The sequence below is a fragment of the Bombus vosnesenskii genome, unplaced genomic scaffold, assembly GCF_011952255.1.
Source record: "Bombus vosnesenskii isolate JDL3184/JDL3185 unplaced genomic scaffold, Bvos_JDL3184-5_v1.1 scf7180000013334, whole genome shotgun sequence".
In the NCBI taxonomy this organism is placed as follows: Eukaryota; Metazoa; Arthropoda; class Insecta; order Hymenoptera; family Apidae; genus Bombus; species Bombus vosnesenskii.
Window position 1 is genome coordinate 88,528 of NW_022882972.1, and position 27,056 is coordinate 115,583.

General features: G+C 37.5%; 1 protein-coding gene across 4 annotated transcripts in view; it reads left to right on the forward strand.

Annotated features, from left to right (window-relative positions):
- Nucleotides 1-27,056, forward strand: part of LOC117235878 (ABC transporter G family member 22) — a 135,870-nt gene that overhangs the window by 81,547 nt on the left and 27,267 nt on the right. For all 4 annotated transcript variants that reach the window (XM_033498332.1, XM_033498330.1, XM_033498329.1 and 1 more), the window contains 3 exons: nt 12,753-12,913; nt 16,875-17,044; nt 26,589-26,694. In XM_033498332.1, the coding sequence (XP_033354223.1) occupies nt 12,901-12,913; nt 16,875-17,044; nt 26,589-26,694 (289 nt within the window). In that variant the 5' untranslated portion in view covers nt 12,753-12,900. The remainder of the gene's footprint in view (nt 1-12,752; nt 12,914-16,874; nt 17,045-26,588; nt 26,695-27,056) is intronic.

A 27,056-nucleotide genomic window follows, 5' to 3' on the forward strand; every position in this document is an offset into this window, starting at 1 on the left:
AGAGCGAGTGATCGCAATGGAAAACGATCTTGAAAGAAGAAAGTCGACATCGGGCGACAATGTTTCGCGGGCATAAATCAGATCGGAGAAAGTTACAACCCCAATTAACCTCTGTGATACGGGATGACTCGTGCTGCAGGGTTCGTTGAACCGATCTCCGAGGAACGAGAGAACGCCATGAGCGGCAGCCCGTTTTGGTCCGTTCACCTGATAACAGACCGAGTAATGACGGATAAATATAGACGCGGCCGGCCACCGTCTTTTCAAATTCGAATTTAGATTAAATCTCACTACTGTGATAGGACGAATAGGAAAATAATTGTATTTAGTTGACAGAGAATCGGAGGGTTAATAAAAATTAATTTGCCTCGCAGATTGCTTTGATAGTCAAAGTATTGAGAATGTAATTTAATGTACAAAAATATCATAATTAAGCTACACATCGTGTTTTTAAATTTGAATATACATTTCATCTAACCGCTACAATATAATTGATAAGAAAATGAATTTCCATAGCAGAGAGTCGGAGGATATTGATTATTTCGTTTTGCGAATGTAACATTAAAGCTACATAAGTGTTGCGTCTGTTTAGAATCTTAAATATCGCAATTGAAATTAAAAAGGTTCGTTTTCGATGTACGAAATTCTAAATACATAAATGTACCGCGTAAACTACTTTTCCTAATTTTCCATCGACATACCTTCCACGTATCTTACATTATTTTTCTTCGGAAATATTCCAACGTTTTTCGTACGGTACAATGTACGTACTGGACACGATATACATAAAATATCGTAGAGAGTATTTGCAAAATGATAGGATATAAATTTTATCACATCCCCTGTACTACGATTATTCTCTGGTTCCTCAGGTATCTAATATACATATTATTGAAATTTAAAGGATTCCCTTTCACACGTAATACCGCGATTTCCATGACAATAATACGAAAATACTTGGCTCCACTCTCCCTCTGTAAGGGAACTTAATCCTCACGCAGAAGAAACTCACAATGGCCCCTTTCTACGTAATATTACGTCCGCCAATGCCGTCCTTCGCGTATTACTTCGTCGTTGAACGTCGCCCGCCTTAAAGCCGGCAATTTCTCCGATTTGACGGAGCGAATCGGCTGGATCGAACTCGCGCCCGCTCACAAAGGCTCCGTTCCACTTCTGAAAATCGTTCCGCCGGCAAAATCGTTCACTGGAACGACACGATAAACTTTCTACGTGCGTGCAACGACGAAACGCATCGAGTTCTCGGTTCCCTTTTGTGCACACGCAGCACACTCCCTTACACAGTGCGCGCAGCCTCTGTTTACGATGATGTAACTCTTCCGCGATTTATTCGCTCCACCTTTACCAACATCTCGTGTAAACGCCACAGTATTCGTTCGTTTTATTTTATTCTTCTGTTCGGCCGTCGAACCACTTTTTGTACGTTCCTGTCTTACAATTTCCACGTACATAATAGGCGCGTAAAAATTCCTTTCTTGTGCCATACAAAGCTGTATTATCAGTTTAATTGACTTTGTGCAGATCGAAGATATTGGTAGTTGATATTCGGCTATTTCTAGGTATTTTTTTCTCTTCTCTCTTTCTTCTGTATCGTAATAAAGGTAAAATATTGGAGGATATTCGCTCGCAATTGGCAAGATATTCTGTAAATTTCTATCTCGCTATTTGCAGACTATTTTAAGAACGACAGTTATAAATTTGATTGCGGAGATTGAAGTTAATATTTGATTATTGATTATTCCTAGCTATTTTTCGTGTCATGAGAAAGATCATAGACTGGAAAGTAAGGTAAGATCTATACAATCTCTTCTTCGCAAGTTTATTTGTAAATTTCTATTTCGCAATTTGGATATTTCCTTTTCGAAAAAGACAAGCACTGTCGATCTTTTTAAACAAGTTTGCAAAGATTAATCTGCGATTGTTTTTCATCCCAAAAGAAACGTCAGATGCTACAGAGTAAGTTAAGATTCTTTCTCTTTTGTGGTGACAAGATTTCTCGTAAATTCCTCTTTGACAAAGAATTTACGCTTCGAGAAAAAGTTTCGTAAGACGAAGATCACGGGCTTGTCACAAGGAAGATTCGAATCGATACCGAACGATTAGCTTCGATTGTAATTCAATTGTCGTTTCTCGCGACGCGCAGTTTCGGGGCGGGCTGATTCTTTATTGGGGTGATTGACTGCTTCTCGAAGGTTGATCGGTCCATTCTTTTTTCTTCTTCTTGTCTCTCTCTTTCTCTCTCACTCTCTCTCTCTCGTCATCAGTCGTGAATTTCGAAAAGCCTATCGACAGAATGTGTTTGGTCTGTCGATGGCGCTGAAACACGCGCTCTGTCACGTTCCGTGTCGATATTTTCGGCCGATGAACGAGAGCGGAAAGAGGTGGTTCCTTCCTTGGGAATGCTTAGATCGATACTCGAGGAAATATGATTGCTTTCTGGAGAGATCTTCTGGAATTTAATCTTCAAAGGTTCGAGGAACTTGGTCGAAGCGAAGTTTTCATAATAAAGAGGGAAACAAAAAAATTTTGAAGATTTTGAGAAGCTGCGCATTGTACGTTAATTAGATTTTGTTCTGATCTAAGAGGGAAATAAAAATTTCTTGAACAAATATATAACAAGGAACCGAATATTAAATAATTGTTAATGTTAAATATTTCGTTAGAATTTCCCAATATCGATGTTAAAATAAAATAAAGTTAAGAGAAAGGAACAAGAGAAACGTAAGAAAGAAAAAGATATTAGCATTCGGAATTATAGCTTACAGTTCTTATTTTCAAGACTAAAGGTGCTCCTATTTTTCTCTCTCGAGATGTTCGAATACCTTCGAACGAACGAAAAGTTGCGCACCTGTGAAATCAAAATGAGACGCATAATCAAACGAATGGCGCAACAAAAGAAAGAAGAAATGGGAGGGGGAAAGGTCAAGTGATTACAAGTTCGCCGAGGGAACAGTCGAAATTCGTGGCTGTAATTTGCATGCACAGGAGGCGGGTTCAACGAACTCGAGATACTCGGGGTCAATTCGTGGAGGGACCCTGGAACTTCCTTCAACGAGACCTAACCCCGTGAAACCTCGACCCGGCATTGAGGCGATGAATTACGAAAATGATCGAGGGAAAAAAAGACGGGGAAAGAGAAGGAGCGGCAACGCTTACGCATCGCGGCCCAATTCCACCAATCTAATGAACGAACTATTGTCCGTGAAGTTGCAGGAGAAATCAGAGACGTTACGCGTGGATAATCGGCCGAAAACCGATGAAAATTTTCATTTCGCGCCGCCTTGACACAGTAATTGCTCGAATTAAGCCTGCAGGAATTATGGCGAGATTATGTAAATTGTAAGTTAATTTTGGTACCGTGGAAATTTCGTTCGGCTGGTGGTGCGAGAGTTTTTGTTCGACGAGATCGGGGGAATTTGAAATTGAAATTTGTGGTACAGTGAAAGGTGGGATCAGTGAGGCGGACAAGAATAATTAAAATAATAACCGTGGAATAATAATCACGAATATAATAATAATAATAACTAATATAAGAGTGGAAGGTGGAATTAATAAAATGGGCAACGATAACAATTGAAATAATAACGGTGATGAAATATTAATTACAGAACAACAGCTTCAAGATTCACTGTATTGCTATTTAACTGTATTCTTGTCTTTTCATTTTAACATTGAACATATATTCTGTATATTCGTAACTTCAGACACATTGTTTAACCTAAGTTATATTTTTGTCTTCTATTTTTATTCTTTTATCTACTTTTATGTGCTTTGCATCAAACTATTCCTTCTTAGCCGTGAAATGACGTTACGCTAAGGATAAAAGTGTGCTTTCTAAAAATCTACTTGCATACAATTAAAGGATGAAATTCTATAAGATACGATACTCTAAGCAAGATTTTACGTTTAACTATCTCGAAGTTGATCGATTCGCGAGAAATCGAAACGATAGAACGCTATAAGCAACCATTTCTACCCCTAATTCTACGCTTCAGTCTTATTATACCCAAGTTCTACAGCTCAACTTCGTGACGTGTAATGTCTATAATTTAGTTTCGTGAGCCAATTTTAAAGATTCGCGAAAGACCTAAAAATTATAACACCGTAACGATCGAACGATCTCTACCCCCAATTCTATGCTCCAGTTTCGTAACATCCGATTTCTGCAATTCAGCTCCGCGATAGCCAAATTCAAAGTTTGATCGACGATTGGCTCGAAGTCGAAAGATTCACGGGTGCTGGTGGAACGCGTCGATAAGTATCACGAAACGAACTTCGCCTCTCCTCTTCCCTTCGTCATAGGATCCCCCCATCGCCCCGTGTTCCGAACGTCTTCACCGACGGTCGTTCGTCGTGCAACGTCGAGGTTCAACGAACCCGGGATGACGTGATACTGCCATGTTGGGAATTTATTATCTGACTCCGTTGTCCAACGACCCCCGCTTTTTGTGTATCGCGACGCGACCGACCGTTCCTCTTTCTTAGTTCCTTTCCGATTTCACCGGGGGAGGATCGCAAGGCGTGCACGCGCGAACGTGGCACCACGTGGCACGCGGCCGCCATCAACGATTTTCCAACGGTACCAACCGCCCAGGAACACGGTGGCGAACAGGTTCGTGGAATTTCTTTTTCAATTCGAGATATTAGTAGAATTTCGTTGGAATTTAATCGAACATTCTACTATTTTTTATTCGATAGTCGGTTTGGAAATTGGTGTGTTAAATAGAGGCCGCGGTTAGTAGAATGCTGTTGCGATTACGGTTGATTTTTTTCTGAATTGAAAGGAGTTTTTCGGCGTTAAGTAGGCACTTGAAAATGACAGGCTTTGTGAAGATTAATCGTATTTGTGTAAGAGAGAGAGAGAGAGAGAGAGGTGGATCGAAGGTTTCTTTGCGACTCGAGATACAAGTGGAATTTATTTGGAATTTAGTCGAAGGTCGTGCTTTTTGCGTTTAGGAGCGAGCTTGTTAAGTAGAGCTTACGATCTGTTCTGGAATGCTGTTGGGATTACGATTGATTTTTTCTGAATTGAAAGCAGTTTTTGGACGTTAAGTAGGCGCTTGAAAATGACAGGCTTTGTGAAGATTAATACAGAGCTCGGTCGAAGGTTGAGACGATGGTGAAGAGATTCGCGAAATTTCTTCGCACTTGCGGATACCAATGGAATTTATTTGGAATTTAGTCGAAGGTCGCGTGTTTGAAAGTTGTTTCGCTAAGTTGCTAAAAGTTGAGATTAGTTGTAGAATGTTGTTGGGGTTACGATTCATTTTCCGTGAATTGAAATAAGCTTTTGGGTGTTAAGTAAGTATTCAATATTGACAGACTTTGTGAAGATTAGTAGAGAGTTTGATCGAAGATTGAAACTGTGGAGAACAGGCTTGTGGAATTTCTTTACGAAATATAATTCGAAATATTGTTTCGATTGCAAGCTGCTTCGAAAATTGGTTTGAAAATTGAATACTATTGGATTAATACAGGGTTCCATCGAAGGTTTGTGAAGTTTCTTTTCATTCGAGATATTGATGGAATTTATATAAAATTTTGTCGAAAGTTTTTTTTTTTTATTTTTGGTTTGAAAGTTGGTTTGAAAATTAATTTGTTGCACAGAGCTTGTGATTGGTTCTGGAACGTTACTGGTATTAATTTTTAGTGGATCGTGACGAGTGTTTGAGTGTTAATTATTTAGAAATTGCAGGGTTTGTAAAAAGTTAATAAACAATTCGATCAAATGTCAAAATGGCAATGAAAAGATTCGCGGAGTTTTTATGGAATTATAATTTAACCGAAATGGTTTCCAATTTGAGAGTTGTTTTAAAATGGACGTTGTTAAACAATTTTTGATGAATTGAAATAAACTTCCCGTGTGTTAATTAATTATAAAGGTATTATCGAAGGTTAGAACGGTGAAATTTGTTCGATATTCGAGACATTCGTAGAATTTCTTTCCAAAAATTGTTGGAGTATTGAATTTCCGAGTTTTTGAAATATTCTAATTTAAAGCTTGAATTGAAAAGAAAGCATTCAATAGTTCATGTACAACAAACAGAATTTCTATAGAAAATTCAGCATTTAGCTGAGAGTATTATATTACATTTCACGTAAACTGAATGTAATTTAATACGAATTCGTATTTTCCCAGCAAAGAATCTTTAACCTTTACGCAAACGAGCTATACTAAAGCACGTGGTTATACGCGATAGAATGGCACTAAGAATTTCAAAGAATTTTTCTAGCAATAATAAATATTTCTCAGCTAATTAATCTCGCGTCAAACATGCAAACACAAAATTCTGATCGAACGTGTAACGTTTCATCGTAATGGCAAAGCATAGAAACTGCTAGGTTTTTAATGAAACATTCCAACTACGTATCTCTAATTGGAGGTCGTTGACGTGTTTACGCGAAACATGATTAAAGGTCCTCTATCTGAAAAATTCACGACTGAAATTCCATCTAGTGCAGGTGTAGAAATTACCAACAGTACGATATTATTGATGTTTACTAGGAAATACTCAAGTTACTCGTATACAGCTTCTTCACTATCATAAGCAGCGTCGTGTTTCGTCAGTTTATCTACATACAAATAATGCCATTATATAAACGCTTTGTCAGGATGCTATAAGAATTTTGTGTTAATTATTTTAGATCATTTGAAAATACCGTAGAATAGTTCTACTGTTCTATAAAGAATCCAAAAAAATTGCACTCTATTAAAACGTTTAATATTCGATAATTTGATTAGAAATAGCAAAAGAACGCTAGAAGGATACTACTACGTAAAATGCTATAAAGTATCAATAAGACACTAACATTATATAACATCGATAACACTGTGTGGCTAACCACGTAGCATTAATTCTACTGTAAAAATTCCCATCGCTAATTTTAAGAAGAATTATTAAAAATATCAAAACATTTTTAGGAAAAATACCAAAACATTAAATTCTATGAGATATAGAATAATAATAACGAAGAGAGAAAAATTCTCCACTTGGACTCGTCGTTCCGCTATTTTACTAGAAACAACTCGTGATAACCCGAAACGTTTTCCAGAAGAATTTCGATGGGAACGATTCACTTCCCTCTTACGACGCGGCTTTCCTATTCTCCTTGGAAATCCATTGGAAAGTCGCGAGATTGATTCCGCTTATATGGGCTGGCGCGAGTGAAGATGTTCGCCGGCCGCCTTAATTGACGGCTCTGGCTTTATTCGATGGCGCGTGCAGCTTTCGAACGGCCTTGCAGAAACCGTTTTCCCGTCCCTGATCGCCTCGCAAAACATCCAGCCCCGACTGAAAGCCGATCGGATCGAAAGCTGTTCTCTCATCGCGTTTCTCGTCGTTTCACGGGGATTTCTATGAGTCCGATCTGGTTATACTGGTTCCTCCTTCGTTGGAGAATTATTTTCGAAAAGTACGAGGAACAGGGTTGCCGTGGAATTTTTCCAACTGACGTAGTGTCATAGCTTTGCTTCGAAATGTGTTTGAAATGTGAGGAACGTGGATGGTTTTGAAGAATCGAAGAGACATAAAAGCAGAAGTTGGTGGCTGTACCGGTTACGTCGATCGTCGATTCTTCGTTGGAATATTATTTTCCATTACGAAAGGAGAGGGTTTCCTTGGAATTTTTCGAATCGATGCAACGCCAGGTTTGCTTTGCGAGACAGACAATGATCTTTGACGGAAGAATTTCAAATTGATGGACGTACCGGATAGACGATGCATGTAACAATGCGGTTACATTGAATCTTCTCTTGTTAGAAAATTATTTACGAGCAAGAGAATCGATGCAGCGAGTGGGTTTGCTTTGAAAAGATTTTTGAAATGCGAGCAGAACAATGGTTTCTCGTCGAAAAATTTCAAACGAAGAATGATGGATATAGTTTGGAAGATGCTTAAAGTATAGAAAACGCAAGGTTGTTGTAATTCTTTGAAAATTCCTGGGAAATTAGTTTCGTACGCGGTGGAAAAAGATCCTTTGAATTCTTTGATTCTTGAAATCTTTAAAGATTCTTGAAAAAGTCAACTAATCAAGCTAATGTAACATTATCGCGATTTCCGATGGAATTTTCGATAGAAAAGAGTAAGACGAATGCTATGTTTTCTATTCTATTAAATTTTATATAAATTTCTATTAATCAGAAACTAGAAAAATTAATTATTCAGAGAACTTATAAGTTACATCGGGTTTACGATGAATCTATTTCCTCGTTAAAAGGCATTACTTACGATTTAAAAGCAATTGAAATTGATACGAGAAAAGTTTGGATTGCCCTCTCGCCGGAAGAATTTCGATCCAACGAACCGAGTGCACGCTTTCTCGTCTTCGAAATCGTTCAACTTCCACTTCCAAGTAATTTTGCATCGAAATGAATCGTCGTAAAACAATCGAGGTTGCCTCGAACGGAAGTTCAGTTTACCGTCTTGCACGGAGAATTTTAATGAAAGAACCTGCTATTACATTGCCTTTTAAAACAATCATAAAACTATTTAAATTGACTTTAGAGCTAATTTTACTACTTGGAATTTCAAATAAATGTCATTCCTAATCCATGTCCTAATTTCATTTTCTAGAGCTGCCTTTTCATTAATCCTTTTACTTATCTTACAAAAGGTGACATTTTACCAATTATTAAAACTAACGAAGCTATTTTCAATTATCAGCTTGATTAAAGCCGATTATTTCCGATTATTAAAATTATCAAAACTTTTGCAATTATTACAATTGTCCAGAATAATTAAACCTACTCCCAATTATATCCAATTTATTACAAGTAACAAGGTGTGTTTCTAAATACGCTAAAAAAAGCTTATTATTTAATTTAGTATTTTTATTTAAAAAAGATAAAAAAAAGGTATTATTTAAATTATTAAAATCATTTATTGGGAATTTTTTCAATCGCCAAAAACGTTCGATTCGATGATAGGACAGGAATCGTAGAATGATCGAGACTTAATTTGTCAACTTGATAGGAATTTTAATTAAAGAAACGTCGATCGAACGGCCGATTCTCTCAGTTTTTCCTCTCATCGACTTTTTCCCTCAAACGAAATTGAACTTTTACTCGATACAACTATTACGCCATGCAGTTTGACAACATAATTGAGATTAATACGAAGACCGCGCAATTTCTTCCCTGTACGAGTACGATCATATTAATCGAGAGAAAAACGCGAAATGATCGTTCCTCTTTGATCGTCCAGTCTTTTCTTTCTTCCAGGAAGACCAACCGAGCGCTTGCGAAACCGATATATCGTTTTATTGAACGTGTTCTCCCAGACGATGGTCGTTAAAGTTCTTCCCAAGTCGATGTAATTGAAATCGACACGAAATAATTTTGATTACCATCGTTAATGGCGGATAATTATCGACAGTTTCTTGCCAATTCAACGTCATTCACCGTTTTCAACGCGATTAAATTAACACGTTTCTATTTAGATGTCGAACTAGGAGCATTCGTTAACCAGTTGGTTTCTTAATCAGATATCTCTTTAGACACGAAGAATTACGCGAAATTAATGACAGGGAAGTAAGCAGATTTAGCTAGATTGATCTTAACTTTTGTAAATCGACGATGGCGTAATGTGTTTGTAATGCAAGTGAAAGGGTCGCATAGGATGAGTAAGTTCTTAATTGTGGAATAGAAATGTTAATCGTAGGATTTGTAGGATTTTTTTTTTTTTTTTATAATTATTGCATCACGGATGTTCAAACAAATTCGTAATTTCGCGAATATGATTTTTAGGAAATTGTAACATGGAGATTTATTTTAGCTGATGAATAGATTGGATATTGTATTATATGTATTGTAAATATCGAATTTTTGCAAAATTTAGCAGCTTTAAATCTTCTATAAATACATAAATCTGATAACAATATTTTTATAACAACTTTCGCGATATGATATCGCATATATTGTTGGAACCTTTAAATTGTATACTTTTCATTCTTTTCTAATTTGTCTATTATACCGAACAATTTACTGTGTATAACGTGTACATTTTTGCACGCTTAAATGCATAAATATCCATGATCCACCAATTAGTGATCGATGTCTAACAATTATCAAATTGTACGATCTTCAAAAATTTGAAAAATAAAGAGGGCTAATGAAAAGCAAAGCAACGTTATAAATCGATCTCTCTTTCGAAAGTAGCAATAATAATATAAAGATAGGAATTCTTAATACAAAACTGTTAGTAATAAAAGTTCTACATGAAAAATATATTTCAAATATCATAGCATTCTAATCGTGTCTGTATTTTATAAATATTTATTTATTTTCATTTTGTATGTTGTTAAATGAGTTGTTAAATTCCTCTTTCTTTTTTTTTTTTATCTTTAAGATATAGTTTCGCCTTTTTTAGGCAGACAAAAATTAGGTACATCTGCATGTAATTTCCTCTAAGCCACATGACGTTACAAGCGCCTAACAGATTAATCAATTTCACGTCGAAAACGTTTTTTATCAAAGAACCTACAGAGGCACAGCTGTTTTACGTGTCCTCCTAAGCATCTCTTTCTTGCCTTTCTCTTCGACGAACATCGTGACACGTTGCGAAACGAACTTTTTGCCAGCCGCAACTGGATGATCCCCGTTTTTGCGCTCGTTGAAATCTCCGCTGGTTTATTTTGAAATAAACTGAATTTTCATTTCGATTACACGTGCAGAATCACGGCGAACGTTTCTCGTGAAAATCGCACACTATTTCTCCTTTACTCTCCACGGAATAATTTCCCAAGCTAAATATCTGCTTTATTTATTGTTATATGAAAAAGCTTCTCGTGATAGGGTTGCTCCATTAAAAATAATTTTTTATTACCGTCACTCTTTATACGAGATTTTGATATCATTATAGCCAGATATCTTGGAAGTGCGTGAAAAACAAATTCAACGATATTGATAACTATACCGTCATTGTTATATTCATTGCCATCATTCGATCTCGAGATATTCGCGCGTAAAAATTGAAATTAAAACTTGCAGCGCGTTTATTCTAATTTTTATATCCAGACACGAATGTGCGAATCGATGAGCCGAGCTTTATTCTACTCTCTGTTCCACCTTTTCGAACAATTAAAATCCTTAATATTGGGTTGCGGATTTTGTCAATACCACCTAATGACAATATCCGCAATCACTTAGTTGCCAACTCAATAATTCTCAAAACTTCTAACAACCCTATCGTCTCCTAAATCGATCAACGTACAATTTTCTCGTTTACTAAAGAAGATCGTTGTCAGATTCACGCAAGTTGCCATTCTTCGTTTCGTCGAATAATCGTAACAGTGTGTGTGGCTACGTAAGACGTTAAGAATCGTATAGCAACCGAGAATAAGTTCGCTCAGAATCGACCAGTTTAACAGTGAATTTATGGTTTTACAGTGCCTGTAGTAGATCTGGTTCTAGTACACACAGGTTGCAGATATCGCGTCAGCAGGCGATTTAATGTTAAACACTGGAAGCACGTTAGGCGCTTGAAAGTTATGGAACAGCGTAGCTTAAAAGCCACTTTATCTGGAAATGTACTAAATGTGGTTCGGACCTTTGTTACCGGTCGCCATTCAATTTGATTTGTTATTTTAGATTGCTCAATGTAATAATGGTCGTACGTCTGAATGTACTGCGAACGATGGAAAGTACTTGGATAGGAAGGAGAAGGAGGTTATTCCGATGAGGCAGAGGACGAGGAACGTGTAGGAAATTTCATTTGAAAGCGAGCCAGATCTTGTTCGACGCGGTCTGATTCGTGGCGTAACGCGTGTCGGTCTTTAATTACTGTCGCGAAATAGCTCCGATGGCACGTCATTGTTATTATGAAGCCGAGCGTTTGTCAGACGGTTGCTCTGGCAGCTGGTCGGTTCGCTAAAAGGTTTCGAAATCCTCTCCGATTGTATGTCAGAAACAAACTTCGTCTTCAAATGACAGAATTTGTCCGAATTACGCATTAAACTGTATAGAGAAGACGTCGAAAACTACCGAAAATTTTCTATGACTAACTGTGTCAGTGACGATGAAAGTGATTTCGATCGAGTACACATTTTATATAAAAATTCTCGCATATTGATCGATATGACGTTCAAGAAACGGAGAATTCGACTTCCTTTAGTTTCAGACTTACGCTATATTTCATAATTAATTTAATTTCGTAACAAATGAATTAGAATTCTGTTAATCTCCACTTCTCCACTGAACCGTGCATTACGTTAATATGAATCGTCAAGTACTCGCATCTACTTTAATAGAAATGTTCATTTATCAAATCTATCTCGATACAAACTTTAATACGTAAAATCCATGTATTTCAAAAAACTTCGTCTTTTAGAAAATTGCTGCGATTAAAAATTTTAATCAACGCCTCAATACAAAAATCATACGTTTCTACGTGATTCATGCGAAGTATATCAAACAGGTAACTGTATATAGAAGACGACAAAAAGTATTGCTTGAAAATGACGAACAAACGGATTAACGTGACGAACAAGTAAATAGAAAGAAATTCGAAACGACGAAGACAAGGTACATCGAAGAAGCGAGCTCGTCGATTAAATAAATCCTTCGGGAAACTTTCCCTTCGACCCAGACACATCGACGAGCACGAACCAATCCTGTAGAGAGACATCTCCGCCAATTTTCCAATGGAAGATCAACAAAGGAAATTAGATCTCTATCTTTGAAATCGAAACGAATGAAACTAGAGCATTTCGATCGAACCTTCTATCGTTTGTTGCAGAGTGGAAAGCTCAGCGTTGCAGTTGGTGTACCCGCTGGATTCTCGTCCGGTGCAGCTAATCTTCCGGGGGTTGCAGGTGGTCAAGGAGAAACGAGCCCTCCTCCGAGATGTCTCGGGCGTTGTTAAACCTGGCGAACTTTTGGCCGTCATGGGCCCCTCAGGTAACGTACATTCATATTATTAACAAATTGATATTAACCCCTTTGTAATGTAAACTTGCATGAACTTGGTTGCATCAACTGTCTGATAGAAAAGTTTCTAAAAGCTATATGTATCTATATTTTCATTATACGAATTTTCTTTACCATCGTGCGTCAAGTTTAGACGTAGTTCGACGTCAAGTTAGAAATTAAGTTGGTAGACTGAGGGATGGATGAGGGTTAAGAATACTCCACCCTCTGGTCTCCGATCCCCTAAATCGGAATAATCCTTCAATCTCCCGACAGATTGGTTGTACGAAAGCTGGCAGCAATAGTTTCTCTTCTTGGCAGAATTGATTTAGCGATTGATCGAGAGATAAAGCAAATCTTCGTTGGTAGAGGTTTAGGAATTTTCTCTGCGGTTTAAGGGATTGAAGAGTTAAAAATGATTCTACGAATCGGTAGGATGTCATTTATTTCGCGTTATCGAATCTCCCTCTATCGATGGATTGTGTAAATTTTACTTCCTAAAGAGGATGGATGTTTTTTATTAACGTTCAGGATTTAGTTTATCGAATTGAGCTTCTGGTTGATGAAATTCTTTGTTAAAATCTGCGGCTTATTTTTTAAACAGTCTTCCGATATAAAGATATATGCAATGTAATGATTTTTCATGTGGAAATTATTTTTTGACGTTTTAACGTGCAACTGTATCGTCGGTTCAATTATTCTAGTACGTGTTGTTATTTTTACATCGGACTAAATTCATCCATGCCGCGTCTTTGCCCTTTCCATCGCTTGAAAAGTAAACTCATAGGACGATCGTGACGCGACATGCATATTTATCACGACGTAGAACGATCAGCGCAATTTTTCGGCCAGAGAAAAATTTCGTTCGCCTCGTTTAGACTAATTGACCGTTTGTTTCGTAGCGATTCTCGCGAATGCTGATGACCCGATCGGGTTTCCGTGGCCCCCTATTGGACAATTTCGTGGCAGTTTGCGTCATTCGTTTATTTCGCGGCCTCTGCTTCAGCCATTTCGCGCTCGTAACTCGTCCTCCCCCTTTGCTTCTATTTGAGAACTTGTGTGCACGTTCGCCATATTTCGCAACGTTCATCAACGATGCCTTTAGCTACCGAGGACAAGGTTGGAATTAAGAGACAAATTAATGGAGTTCATATTCTTCATATTATATTTGGAAGTTCCAGAATATATATTTAGCAAGCATTGTAGAACTTCGACCAACCCTCTCTGAGTTCTGATTAAAATGATCAAAAGCCGTAAAAAGGGACTTGGATCCCAATTCCTTTTTATGACAAAAATTGCTCGTTGTTGCAAATGATGTAGAGAGACGTGTTTCTTTTCTTGTCAATATTTTAACTCATTTCCGTTTATTTCAGTAATTGGAATATACAGGGTGGTTGGTAACTGGTGGTACAAGCGGAAAGGGGATGATTCTACGCGAAAAAAGAAGTCGAAAATATAGAATAAAAATTTTTCGTTCGAGGCTTTGTTTTCGAGAAAATCGACTTTGAATTTTCGCTCGGTACGCGTGCGGTACGTTATCTCACTGTATATCGTTGTCTCGATGGAAAAATTAAAAAAACAAAAAAAATTTTTTTATTCTATAATAATATAATATAATATAATGTAATATATAATGTAATATAATATAATATAAATATAATACAATGAGATCCGTTATAACGTACCGCACGCGTACCGAGCGAAAATTCAAAGTCGATTTTCGCGAAAACAAAGCCTCAAACGAAAAATTTTTATTCTATATTTTCGACTTCTTTTTTCGCGTAGAATCACCCCCTTTCCGCTTGTACCACCAGGTACCAACCACCCTGTATTTTAGAACAGGCCATTCACAAACCAGTGTCGAGGTTTATATTTCTGTCCAGTACGCGTTATGAAATTCATTGTGAAATTCATTGTACGCTATTACAAAATATATTTATTTATACAAAATATAATTATACAAAAATACAAAAATATTTATTTATTTACTAACAAATAATGAACAGATTCCAAATATATATAATACGATACTTGCCAGATCGGATCTCTGCTTGCACCATATTTCTTTTATCCTCTTCACAGAAATTCGAATATGCAAAAACATCGATCGATATATACATAGGATTTGGTAACAAACAAAAAACTGAAATTCACCCTCCGCTAACAATGAATCGGTCTAATCGGTCCAATGATCGATGTATGCTACGTAGCGGTAAACGAAAAACTGAAATTCACGCTGCTCCAATAATAAATCGAAATCAATCAGAATCTGGAAAAGAAGATCACCGCTCTTTGTATTCACCACGCGTCGAATGGTGTCTGATCGCTATCCTGAGGGTAAATTCACGGCGGTTCTTCTATGTTTAAACGCGACAAGGATCGCTGGCTACGCGAGTATCGTGCCTTGGTAACGAGCGATACGCTGACGCGATATTTATCGCGAGATTCGTCGTTTCTCCCCTTGATATTCGTTTAACAAGCCGCAAGCCCGCGTGTACGGGGCACGCGAGTACAAATCATCCGTGCACTCCGGCCGTTTCACGGTTTGTCGTTAACGTCGCCGGTCGAACCGAACGCGCCAAGCGTATTTCCACGTCGGACATCGTATATCTTGGCCGAATGGCGACGATTCTAGGAATAAAATCTACTATTCCGACCCTCGGCACGCTGCTTGTTCAAGACTTAAGCATTCAATGGGCGAACCTCGTCCAGTCGGATTACATACATTTTACCCTTTCGATATCGCATACGCTTTCCTGTCACGAAAGACTATGTTGCTTTATGTAGGTTTTCGGTTTCCTCGGCTGGTAATTGGTGTCAGTGATTTTCAGCTGGTTTCTTGGTTTATTTATGCTTGGTATTTCTAATGCAGCCATTCGTGCACGATTTTATGAAATAAGAGGAGGAGAGGGAAATATTTTCGATTGTTAATTGGTGTCGGTGGTTTTAAGTTAGCTGCCTCTGTTTATTCACCGAGCTATGTGATGTGTAGAATTGTGTGAAAGAAGAAGGAAGAAAGGAAGGAGGAGGGGCAGATAGATCAGTTAGTTTCTTGATTTATCGAGACTTGGAATTTTTCTGGTAAGATTTTGTTAAAGGAAAAAGAGAAAGAGGAATTTTCTCATTCGGTGATTTTAAATTAGTTCCTTCGTTAACGTTAAGTTGGCGAGATTTATTGTTAATGAAGCTAGGATTTATGTGAAATTTTGTGCAATAAAAGGGAAGAAGAAAGAATGAGGAATTTTCTTCAGTTTGCTAATTAGTGTCAGCGTTTTTCAGTTAGTTTCGTGGTTTATTTAAGTTGGCCATTTTTAACGAAGCTGGGATTTCTGTAAAATATTATGTGTTACATATTATGAAATAGAGAAACAGGGATGAAAACATTTTTTTTAGTCGCTAATTGGTGCCAGTAATTTTCAGCCAGTTTCTTGGTTTATCCAAGTTGAGTATTTTTAATGACGCCAGAATTTCTGTACAATTTTGTGAAATAAAAAGGAAGGTGGAAGAGTGAGAAATTTTTTCAATTGCCAATTGATGTCGATGGTTCTAAGTTAGTTTCCTCGTTCATTTAAGCTCGACGATATTGTGTAAAATTTTGCGAAACAAAAAGGAGAAATTTTGTCAATTGTAAGCTACTTTCTCGAGTTATTTAAATTTGATTTATTATTCAAATTTCGTACAACGAGAAGAAAGGCTGGGTGAAATGGTGAAAAATACGAATAGATGATACATATAACGAAATTTAAAAAATAAATGAACTTGATCCAAAGACAGTTTGCTTCTTGAGATTAAAGGATTAATGTCATCCGATTATACAAGAATTAAAATTCAAATAGCTTGCGCATTAAATTTTGGTACAATATAAGTGAGATATATTTGATATGATATAAGAGTAACATTTCCTGAACGTCTGTCCTTCCGATAAATGTAAATGTTGATTTTATTTGAACAGGTTGCGGCAAAACGACATTATTGAACTGCCTGTCAGGCCGTGTAGGCGTGGACGGGGGTGAAATCTGGCTGAATCGTGAAAGGCTGACGAAAAGATGGCGCAGAAGAATCTGTTACGTGCAACAGCAGGACGTTTTCTTTCCCGATCTCACATTACGACAGACTCTCGAGGTCAGTCTGCTACCTTTTATCTTTCTGAACAATCGCGTCTCACACGGAATTAGTCGATTTACTTCAACGCATTAACAAAATTTATTAACACGTCTATAGAATACCAGGGAATATTGAAAAACGAACAAATTGATTTGTTCAATCAGTGAGAAAGTACTTTTACCACGGTAATTTCGTATGGAATTACTCTTCTTGTAATAAAAAAAATTGCTACATTCGCAGAAAATATATTTTAATGCACGTACAAAATAGCAAAGAATGTAAAAGTGAACGAATTTATCGGTTCGATCGATCAGAAAATATTTGTACCATAGTAATTTCATATAGAATTAAGCTCTTTGTTTCGAAATGTTATCTCCTTCGTAGAAAATATACGAATACGTTTACAGAATACTATGTCATATAAAAATGAACGAATCTATGGGTTTAATCGGTCAGAAATTATTATTATGATAGTAGTAGCTTGGCGCATTTTGTTAAAAAAAAAAAAATTGATACTTTCGTAGAAAACGTGTTATAAAATGAAAATATAGAAGCGAAGGAATTTATCAGTTTAATCAGTCAGAAATGCTCGTTTCGTGCTTTCGAATGTATTTCATAGAACATAGAAGCATAAAGATGACTATCTAATCGAATGTAGTTGCTATCGTTCCGTGAGAAATAGGGAAAGAATCGAAGCAAAAGAGAAAAGCTTTGATATTTATATACATTTATATATTGTGTTCGTAGCGAAATCTTTCCTCGTAAAAGCGAGCAATTTCCATAAAACCGATCTTATCAAATGGCAAAAGTCTAAATATTTCCCTCGGCATAATAATGTAGCGGACCGATAAATTCCAACGATCACTCCATCGAACGATAAAACCGATGGAACGAGTTCCCATTAAACGAAGCCCAAAGATCCCTGTCATAAAACCCATCGAATTTGCATTCGTGTACGCGATTACGAAAAAAATGCCGGACCTTTTCTTTAGGCTCTGAACGTGTCATAAAACAATAGATAATAAAAAAAGAAGAGGTATTTATCCTCCAAATTATAACGAAATTCGATTCGATCGTGTGTTCCATGGAGTTTATTTAAATTCGACTAAATAAATTTCATTAATCCTATACTAATTAATAGTACGAAATCTAATGTAAATCGGCTAAATTAGCGCGAAATAATTTCGATTCTTGCGATAGTAGAATAGTAGAACGAGGAAATTATTTCATTAAAATGTCTTATAATTTGACGTAAAAGTTTACTCCTGTCGTTAACAACAAGGATAAAGAATTCGTTTCTCAGATCTAATTTCTTATAAATTCATTCAATCGTACATTAATACTACATCGGACGTTGATTACTGTACTGTTCTATGCTAATTTATTCTTAGCGTTCTTATTTACGGCGAAATAATGATTCTTGAAAATGTTACATTCAATTCATTCACGTTATCTTTCTTTGTATCGTTCGATTCATTTATATAGAGAATATATAAAATAATAACTGTTCTACAGCGATGAAAACTAGTCATGTAGTCGTCAAGATAATATCGTACGGAATATCCATAGTTCATTATAATTGAATAGAAATTAATCAGAATACAGCAAATTAAATATCCATTCCCAGACAAATAAACATAATATGAATAATACTTTAATTAGGAGACTTTAGAAAAGAGTACTCGTATCTAACGTAAATATTATAATATAATAGTATAATATAAATAATATAGAAACAATATAAATAACGCTTAGAAAGCGATATTTGTAATATTTATTTAGCAATATTTAAAAGCAATTTTCCGACACATCGATATTTTAACGTAAACGACGATACAAGTACCTCGTCAGAAAATAAAACATGAATCTTCATTATATATATATATATATATCAAAGAATATATACACCAAAAAAACAAGGATCAAAGTGAATTAATAATCGACAAATAATCTTGTTACCGCCGGAAGAAAGAAACGCTCCGATGGCAGAGAAACTCGTAAATCGTCCACATTTACCGCCAGACGAGCGCAAGTAGAAACAGAGAGACATAGTCAGACACGCTAGACAAGATCGGCCGATTCCGGGGCCGACTGGCGAAATAGGAAACGGCTGATTCTGGCCCGCGGTGTTTCCCTGTTTTCCAGGAAAATCGGCACGCTGCGTGCGTGCCAAGTTCCGCGCGAAATTTATGAAGGCTTCGCGACAGAAAATTAGGAGGACACCTCGGGCGCGGGATCGCCTGGAATGCGGGCTACAAGCCAACCAACCAACCGTTGCATTCTCGCGGATTTAACACGCTAGGAAGGTGTCGCAATCGTCCATTAGCGAATTGATTCAATTTATTGGGCATTTTAGATTTTAGACTGTCACGGCGAATGTTCGAATCGACGATACGTATATTTGTTATTCTTCGAATTTCAATCGCGTTATTAGTAGCTACGTTGCGCTTTGTTTGGACGTTTCATTTTCAAGTTTGGTCCGAACAAGTGAACTGGAATGTTCACGAAATTAGACGCATAAATTTATTGTGTTTCACTTTAGCGAGATACTCTTTCAAATTAGAAACACTTTCCTGTGTTACGAATTACAGCGAAGCAAGTTTGCTGATGCTTCTTACTTTTTACAGTACAAATAAGGAATTCTTAAAAGATGTTTCATGGAAATTACCATACTCCTTGGATCGTCGAAATAATGGTATAGCGGTTGGTTGTAACCTTTTAAATTTATTTGTCGAACCTTATATTTGTTTTATCGTTAAACTTATTAACATCGTACAAGAGAAATTGTGTCAGTTTTGGTCGAGAAATTTTCACGAAAGAGAATATACTACTAACCAACTGGATTTTTGAAAATGACCTAACTACAGTAGCTAGTGGAATAAGTAATTACCGTTTAATTCTTCGCGAACCAACCAATTAACCTTAATAAACTCTGTCCTCCTCATAATCTACGTAACAAAACAGTCACGTAAAATTTCCCCAGCGCAGAAACGACGAAAATTCTTAATTCTATCGTTAGAGGACGATCTAGAACGACTAATATTTCGTTCTTCAAACGATCGAGCGATCGGTCTTCATAAACGTGACGTTGATCCCTTTGCGCTTCAAACAACGAAACTGCCAAAAATAAAATTTCTTTAAGCACAGAAACGAAGATAGATATACGTCATACGTGTCGAAGAAACATTCACGGTGGCAAGTACGTACGTAAGTACTCGAGAAACACATGTGTGTGACACACGAAACCGATCCAACGGGACGTTGGCCTCTCGATTATGGCAAGGGAGACAGGAGTTGCCCCGTGACAAATAGAGGGTGGTAGGAAGAAAAAAGAGATAAAGAGAGGTGAAGAAAGAGAGAGAGAGAGAGAGAGAGAGAGAGAGAGAGTTGTGGTGACGTCATAACTCGGTCAGTGAACCGCCGAGCGGGTGTCTTACGTGTTTCAAAAACATTCGGCGCCGTCTCCCTACGTGCATAATACGCTTAAAGCAACCGCTGCCATCGTTTATCTCGCTCCTTTTTTTACCTTCTCCGATTCTCTTACTTTGTCGTGTCACGTTGTTTTCGTTCACGGGCTCGTATTTCTTCCTCCTCGTTCCTTTCTCTCGCCGTCAACGTATCCCTGTCACCGTACTTACAATTATGGACGCGCCTTTACGCCGACTCTCCACGTTTTCTCCTCCTCCTCCTCCTCCTCCACCTACTCCTCGTAGATATTTTAGCCGATTGTTCAACGAAGATAATCGAGAAACAAAAACAAACGCAATTTAGTAAGGTCTTCATTTTTGTGTCGTTTTGGCTCGTAGAAGAATTTTAAAATTTTGCATCAGTTTGTCGTTTTCGGATATTCTGTGTATCGCCGATCTCATAGAAAGCTGTCTTGAATGGGACCAGTCACCTCTTTATTGAACTCAACTTTGTCAAATTCTACTCTGTCGTTCTAATCTTTTATCGTATTTTCTATAATAGTATCGTATTAAAATATTATTCATAAGATCGAACAGCTTTACCAATGGTACCGATGGAACCAAACTGATTTCAGTTTTCCAGACGAAAGTGGAAAACTACATATTTGATTACAACTTCCATCCTTCGTTTCCTAGAATTCAAACCATCTAGAAATAATTCGTTTAATTATGTGAATCGTGTGGAGCTAATCCTCGACTCGCCTTGTCTGCTTAAGGAGTCGAACAGGCCTGAATCCTACAACATTCTACATTTTGTCCCCTTGACTCCGTCATCCTCCTCTCGAAACGTCCCATTGTTCTCTTGTTCGAAATCTTTTTCCTGGATATTTATAAAATCGATACTCTATAGATCGATCGAAAAGCTATTGAACGAATGGTTCGATCACCTCTCACTTTCCCTTTTCTCCGCGTGGAGCGTGATGGCCGACACGTCGCCGTCGTTCTATGGAAACCAGCCGGCGGAGATGACGTTCACGGTCGTGCTCCGTTCTGGAGCAGTCCAGTTTCCTGCTGGCCGAGAGACGACCGCTATACCCGCAGCGAAATATCGTCGGCCGCCACTTTCTCTCTCCGCATAACGGATCCTCTTGTGTAACGGACTCCCAGCCGTCGAGAAAATGGCACGTTCGTCCGCGTTGCCCGCCGCGGCCAAGGCAGGGTGTGTCGACCGAGCCGACATCCACCTTAAGCCGCGTGCACACGAGAATAATTCAAAAATAATCTGACCACGCGCGATGAACTAACTACAACGTGACTAAGGAAAAATTCGATTTTACAAGCCGTTTATCTTGTATCCGTGAGAAATTGGAAAGTGCAAAGTAATGAAAATGCACGTGATACGCGAAAATGTATCAATGTCCGACGTCGATGGTAACGCAACTAAAAATAATGTAGAGATTTTCAAAGTTTACAGGGAAATCATTTTCAACGGCGTTATAAGGCTGACTTAACGCAAGATACGCCACTATTCGCGAAAGCAGTGCAACTTTCCGCCTACAGCGTCACGAAAGAACCGAAGATCAACCGATAGTGTGAAACTAGGGCCATGGCGGTATAAGTAATAATTTTACCCTCTGACGCAAAAGTGATGCAATTATAAATATAGCGTTCTACATAATAAAGATAGAAACATAATGTAGACCTTCTGTTCAATAAGCCATGCAAAGTAAGATACACACTTGTTACGATATAACTGATGTGTATGGAAAAATCGTTTTAGTTGCGTTGGTGGGAATATGAATTTGCATAAATATCGGTGTAATAATTATTACAATTTTCGTACAATACGTATGAAAATAGCGAGTTTGTGTTTTCTTTTTATTTGCAATTGATAAATTAATAAACGAATAGACTGGATGCCTTTGATAAAATTAACACATGCGCAACGGAGCAGGTTCGCACAATATGCCGCTGCTGGTGACGCCAGCAAATTGGCAGAATTTTACGAAAAAGACTTGTGAACGCGAACATGTGCGCGTCATATATATAGAGAGCATAGAACGCGTATAGAGAAAAACGGCACCCGTGTGTTAATATTATGTACGCTTATTTTATTTAATTCATAGCATTTTTAATTATAGTTGTTCAGTTGTTTGTTAATTACAGTTGTAATATTGTTGTTGATGTAGTATACTCGTACTCAGGTATTTATTAAGGGTTGTTTGCTTCAGAGTAAAAATTAGAAGAATTTTTGTTCTCTTTTCTTGAATACTGAAAGAAAATTGAGACAGATATCGATAAAAATAGATTATTGTATTTTTTTCTTTTGAATGATAGTACCATAGTTTCCTTACGACCTTTAAAAAATAGCACACTAATATCAATGGAAAAAACAATTAATGTATGTTCTGACACAACAATTGCGATACTAGCAGATCCAGTACGTACACACAGTCGATCTAAACTAGAACAAATATTTTATTACATTCTCACAGCTTTCTCTCGTAACAGATTTTTCTAAAACACCATTTCTCCCTATATATTATTCAATTTTTCGAGAAAGGGTAAACCGTTACCATTTCTCCCTGGTCGTTTTTACGTTTCCTAAAGGAAAAAGCGAACGATCAAAGTTTCCTTAATTGAATCCCCGTACATAGTCGTGGACGCATTAATCAAACCGTTTCCGACGTAATATCCGCGATAATAATATCCGCGAGTGCTGTTCCAGTCGCCGTGTAAATTTTCGCGAGCAACACGTCGATCACCAAGAGATGAGAATCGAGTTTCCTTTCATTAAGCCTAATGCTTAATGGTTTCGTTCGAGCGGAATTTCAAATAGGCGGCTAGGAAACAATGGGCTGTTTAATTGGCTGCTTTACATTGATTTAAGTTAACCAACCGCGTCGACCGCCATTATCGGCAGTTTCGTATAGTTGCGCATACTTTCGTCGAATGATTAAGTGGAACTATTAATCAGGCACATAATAGAATTTTAAAAGCCCACCAGCGAGCCATCGAACGCCTGATTCCAGCCTTCCATTCGAGCAGAAATATGAGTCAACGAGGCTAAGGAACGATCGATTTTATTTATCGTTGGGCCTTAGCGATCGAAAATTATTCCAACTATCGTATTCCTTGTGTAAGCGTTTCCTTTCGAAAACGTTTCTATCGTAGTGGAATTATATTTTGTACTCGGTAACTTGCGCACGTATTTATCTACGTAGTAATAAAGAAACATATAGACACGTGTATGTACATAAAAGTCTATCAAGTTACTAAGGTATTTGTGTAAAACATTTATAGATACGATCATCAATAATGTAGATAGAACACGAAATTGTTCGTGCATTCTACGAAAGAGTTATTCTTACTCAAATTAATCTGCTATATTAATCTTCGTATAAAATTATACTTACTCAACAATAAATATCTGGTAGTAAAATGTATTCTGTATAAACATTGAAACACGTAAGGGGCTATAAGTTACGTTAATGTTAGGGCTATATATTTTGTTAATATTTCATGGAAGCGTTTGTTCTCTCGGTATCGAGTACGGAATATACTAACTTTCCTACGAAATTTGGTAGAATTTTATTTTAGTCAAAATAGCCTTGTTACGTGGTGCACGAAGGCTTTCTAAACTGACTGTATAGAAGTTTTCCTGTTATCGGGATATTTTTATTTATTTGAAGGGTTCGTACAATGAAAAAGTGATGTAAATGTACCTTCTGCCAAATATGAAACATACATACACACAGAGTTTAATTTTGGTGCACCTTTTCTCCGAGTTTCCTATTCGTCAACCTTTATCCTGCATAATTAAACCTCCTAAACTATCTATAGAAAGCGTCTCTTCAAAAAAGAAACACAATGTCCCTTAATTTCCAATTTTGATCACACAGCTAACCTGGTGCTGCCTTTATTGAATTTCTAATTCCCTTCAAGGAATGTGTTTTCGAAACACGACATGACCAACAAGTCAAACCCTACAAAAATTCTACTGCACGAATTAGACTTAAGAACGAAAGATAAGGTATAATAAAAAAAAAATCTAATATAACTGGACGTCGCTTGAAGCTCCAGTACATGGAAAATAAAACAAACAGCTTGGAATTCATTTTGTTTTCGGTTGGTGAATTTCTCGAATTCCAGGACAGAATCCAGGAAAAATTTCAAACGACGTTCATGAAAGAATTCCAAAGGCGGCAGAGGCGGCGCGTTTCCCTTCGATACTAACACGCTTGTCCTCGCGTGTCCCCGAATTATCGAATGCACGTGAACGCGTTTCAAGACGAGGAAAGTTCATGCGCTACGTGCAGAATCGCGCAAGACCGATGGTGGATGGATTTCCTGATCGAGCTGTCGAAGGTGTAGCTCGTTACAACCTGACACATGACACGTAGCTTCCTCCTTCGCTGCGAAGTTCGCAGTTCCTTCGTTGCATAATTCGTGTGTTGTCTAATTGGCAAGTTGATGGTAAGATGGTCGTTGGGACAGCGTTTCTGGTTTTCGCTTCAGATCTTCCCAATACGCTCGTTGAGCACAAACGTTGCTTCGAAGAAACGTTTTCTTTGTTTTAATAAACTTGCGTTATTATTAAATTCGATTTTTTAATATTGTGATCTGCAGTTACTCTAAGTTGTTATGCCGAGATCGTCAGTGGGACATTGTTTCTGGTTTTCGATTCTGATTTTCCTGTTTAACTCGTTAAGCACAAATGTTGCGTCGAAGCAACGTCTTACTTGCTTCAACGAACTCGTATTCTCGAATTCGACTTTTGATACTGTGGTTAGCAGTTACGCCAAGTAGACAGTGGTTATACTTTCGTAGCTACGTATTTCTTTACTCGTTTATATTTTACAATTTCTCGAAGTTGTAAAAGGTTGGAGTATTAACTTGGAAAAGTTGGATACACCCTCCAAAGAGATAACAATTTTAGGTCGAACTTTCTGTTTAACTCGTTAAGCACAAATGTTGCGCCAAGGCGACGCTTTACTTGTTTTAATATAAACTTGTTTTATTGAATTCGATTTTTAATATTGCGGTTAGTAGCGTGGTACTTTTCTAAGTATTTCTTTTTCGTTTACGTATTATTATTTTATGGACTTTTAAAAAGTTGCAACGTTAACTTCAAAGGACCTTCAAAGGATTAACGGGTTTAAGGAACTGTCCTCGAATCATTGAAACTCTTTCTCCAGTCAATTTCATCAAAAAGGAAAAAACCCGATAGATACAAAGAACTACTTTAGAATTATCAAAATAATCCATTGATATCCAAACCCATCGATCTTTAAAGAATCCAGAATAACAAACCACTGAAATTCTTCCTGCAAAGATCCTAAATTTCATCAACCCCCCAAAAATATCAAAAATACTCAGGAACCAAATCGATTGAAAATAACCAAGAAGTCAGTAGATCCAAAGAATCATCTACGAATTATGAAAATAGCCTATTCATCCAAACCCATCGATCTTCAAAAAATTCAAGATAACCAAAGAATGCTTCTCGAACCATTGAAATTCCCTCTTCCCACGAACGTGTCTTTAAGAAGTTGAAAACGATCAGAGATCCAGCAAACGGAAGAAAATCGTTCAAACGACCAAAATTCTCTCTTCATCTACCGAACCTACCAACCTGAAAGACTTTCAAAAGCTTGAAGGAATCTACAGAAAGACGAGGCTAGGAAACAAAGTGACGACCCATCCGGATCGAAAAATGGCTTGTTGGGTGGGTTTCGCAAGGAACGTAACGGCTGCTGCAGCACGTTATCGTAATTGATTTAACGATCGCGATTACGAGCGGACCGGTGCATCCCCGGGGGTACGTGTCAGATGGTAATAATAGACACAAAGTGGGCTGGATGTTACGAAACGGAAATGCACGTCCACGCCGCCGGCTTTTGCTTACATTGCTGTTTAATGCGTAAACGGGGCCGTGGCTTGGGTTAAAAGGCGGTCTCAACTTTCCGTAAAGTCCGCCACGATACCGATCTTCCTTCTCATCGTTCCTATCTACCGTTTTCTGTTGCACGCTTTCGCCGATTTAATCGTCGATCCGACATTTTTCTCTTCTTTCTCTTCTTACTTCTTTTTTTTCTTTTTTGATATTTTTTGTTTCTTTCGATCTGACAGTTCTTGTTGTTCGTGTGTTTCAGTACCAGGCGAGGCTCAGGCTTCCGGACACGTTCTCGCACTCCCAGAAGATGCAGTGCGTGGATCATATCATCGAGGTCCTCGACCTCGCCGCCTGCCAAGACACCAGTGAGTATAGATCGGACACGATCGACGGATCGTGCCAAGCCCCTGCGGTCGTTCTCTACGTGGCGGCCTGCTTTTGCGCGCCACGGTGTCTCACTTTATTGCATTTTTCTTCTTTCACCTTCGTTCGATCGTTTTATCTTTTTATTTGGTCGTTTGAAAAGACTTACGATATTGGATTGGATTGCACACGAAATGATTATATCGAATTTTCGTGTTTGACCATCGTATTGAGGTTAGGAATCGTTAAAAGGAGTAGGTAATCGGCAATTTTTCGTAGGATGAATTATAGATTTAGAATTTTGTCAAATTTCTTAATTTTACTTCTTTGTTTGTTTTACTTTTTTGTATAATGATTATTATAA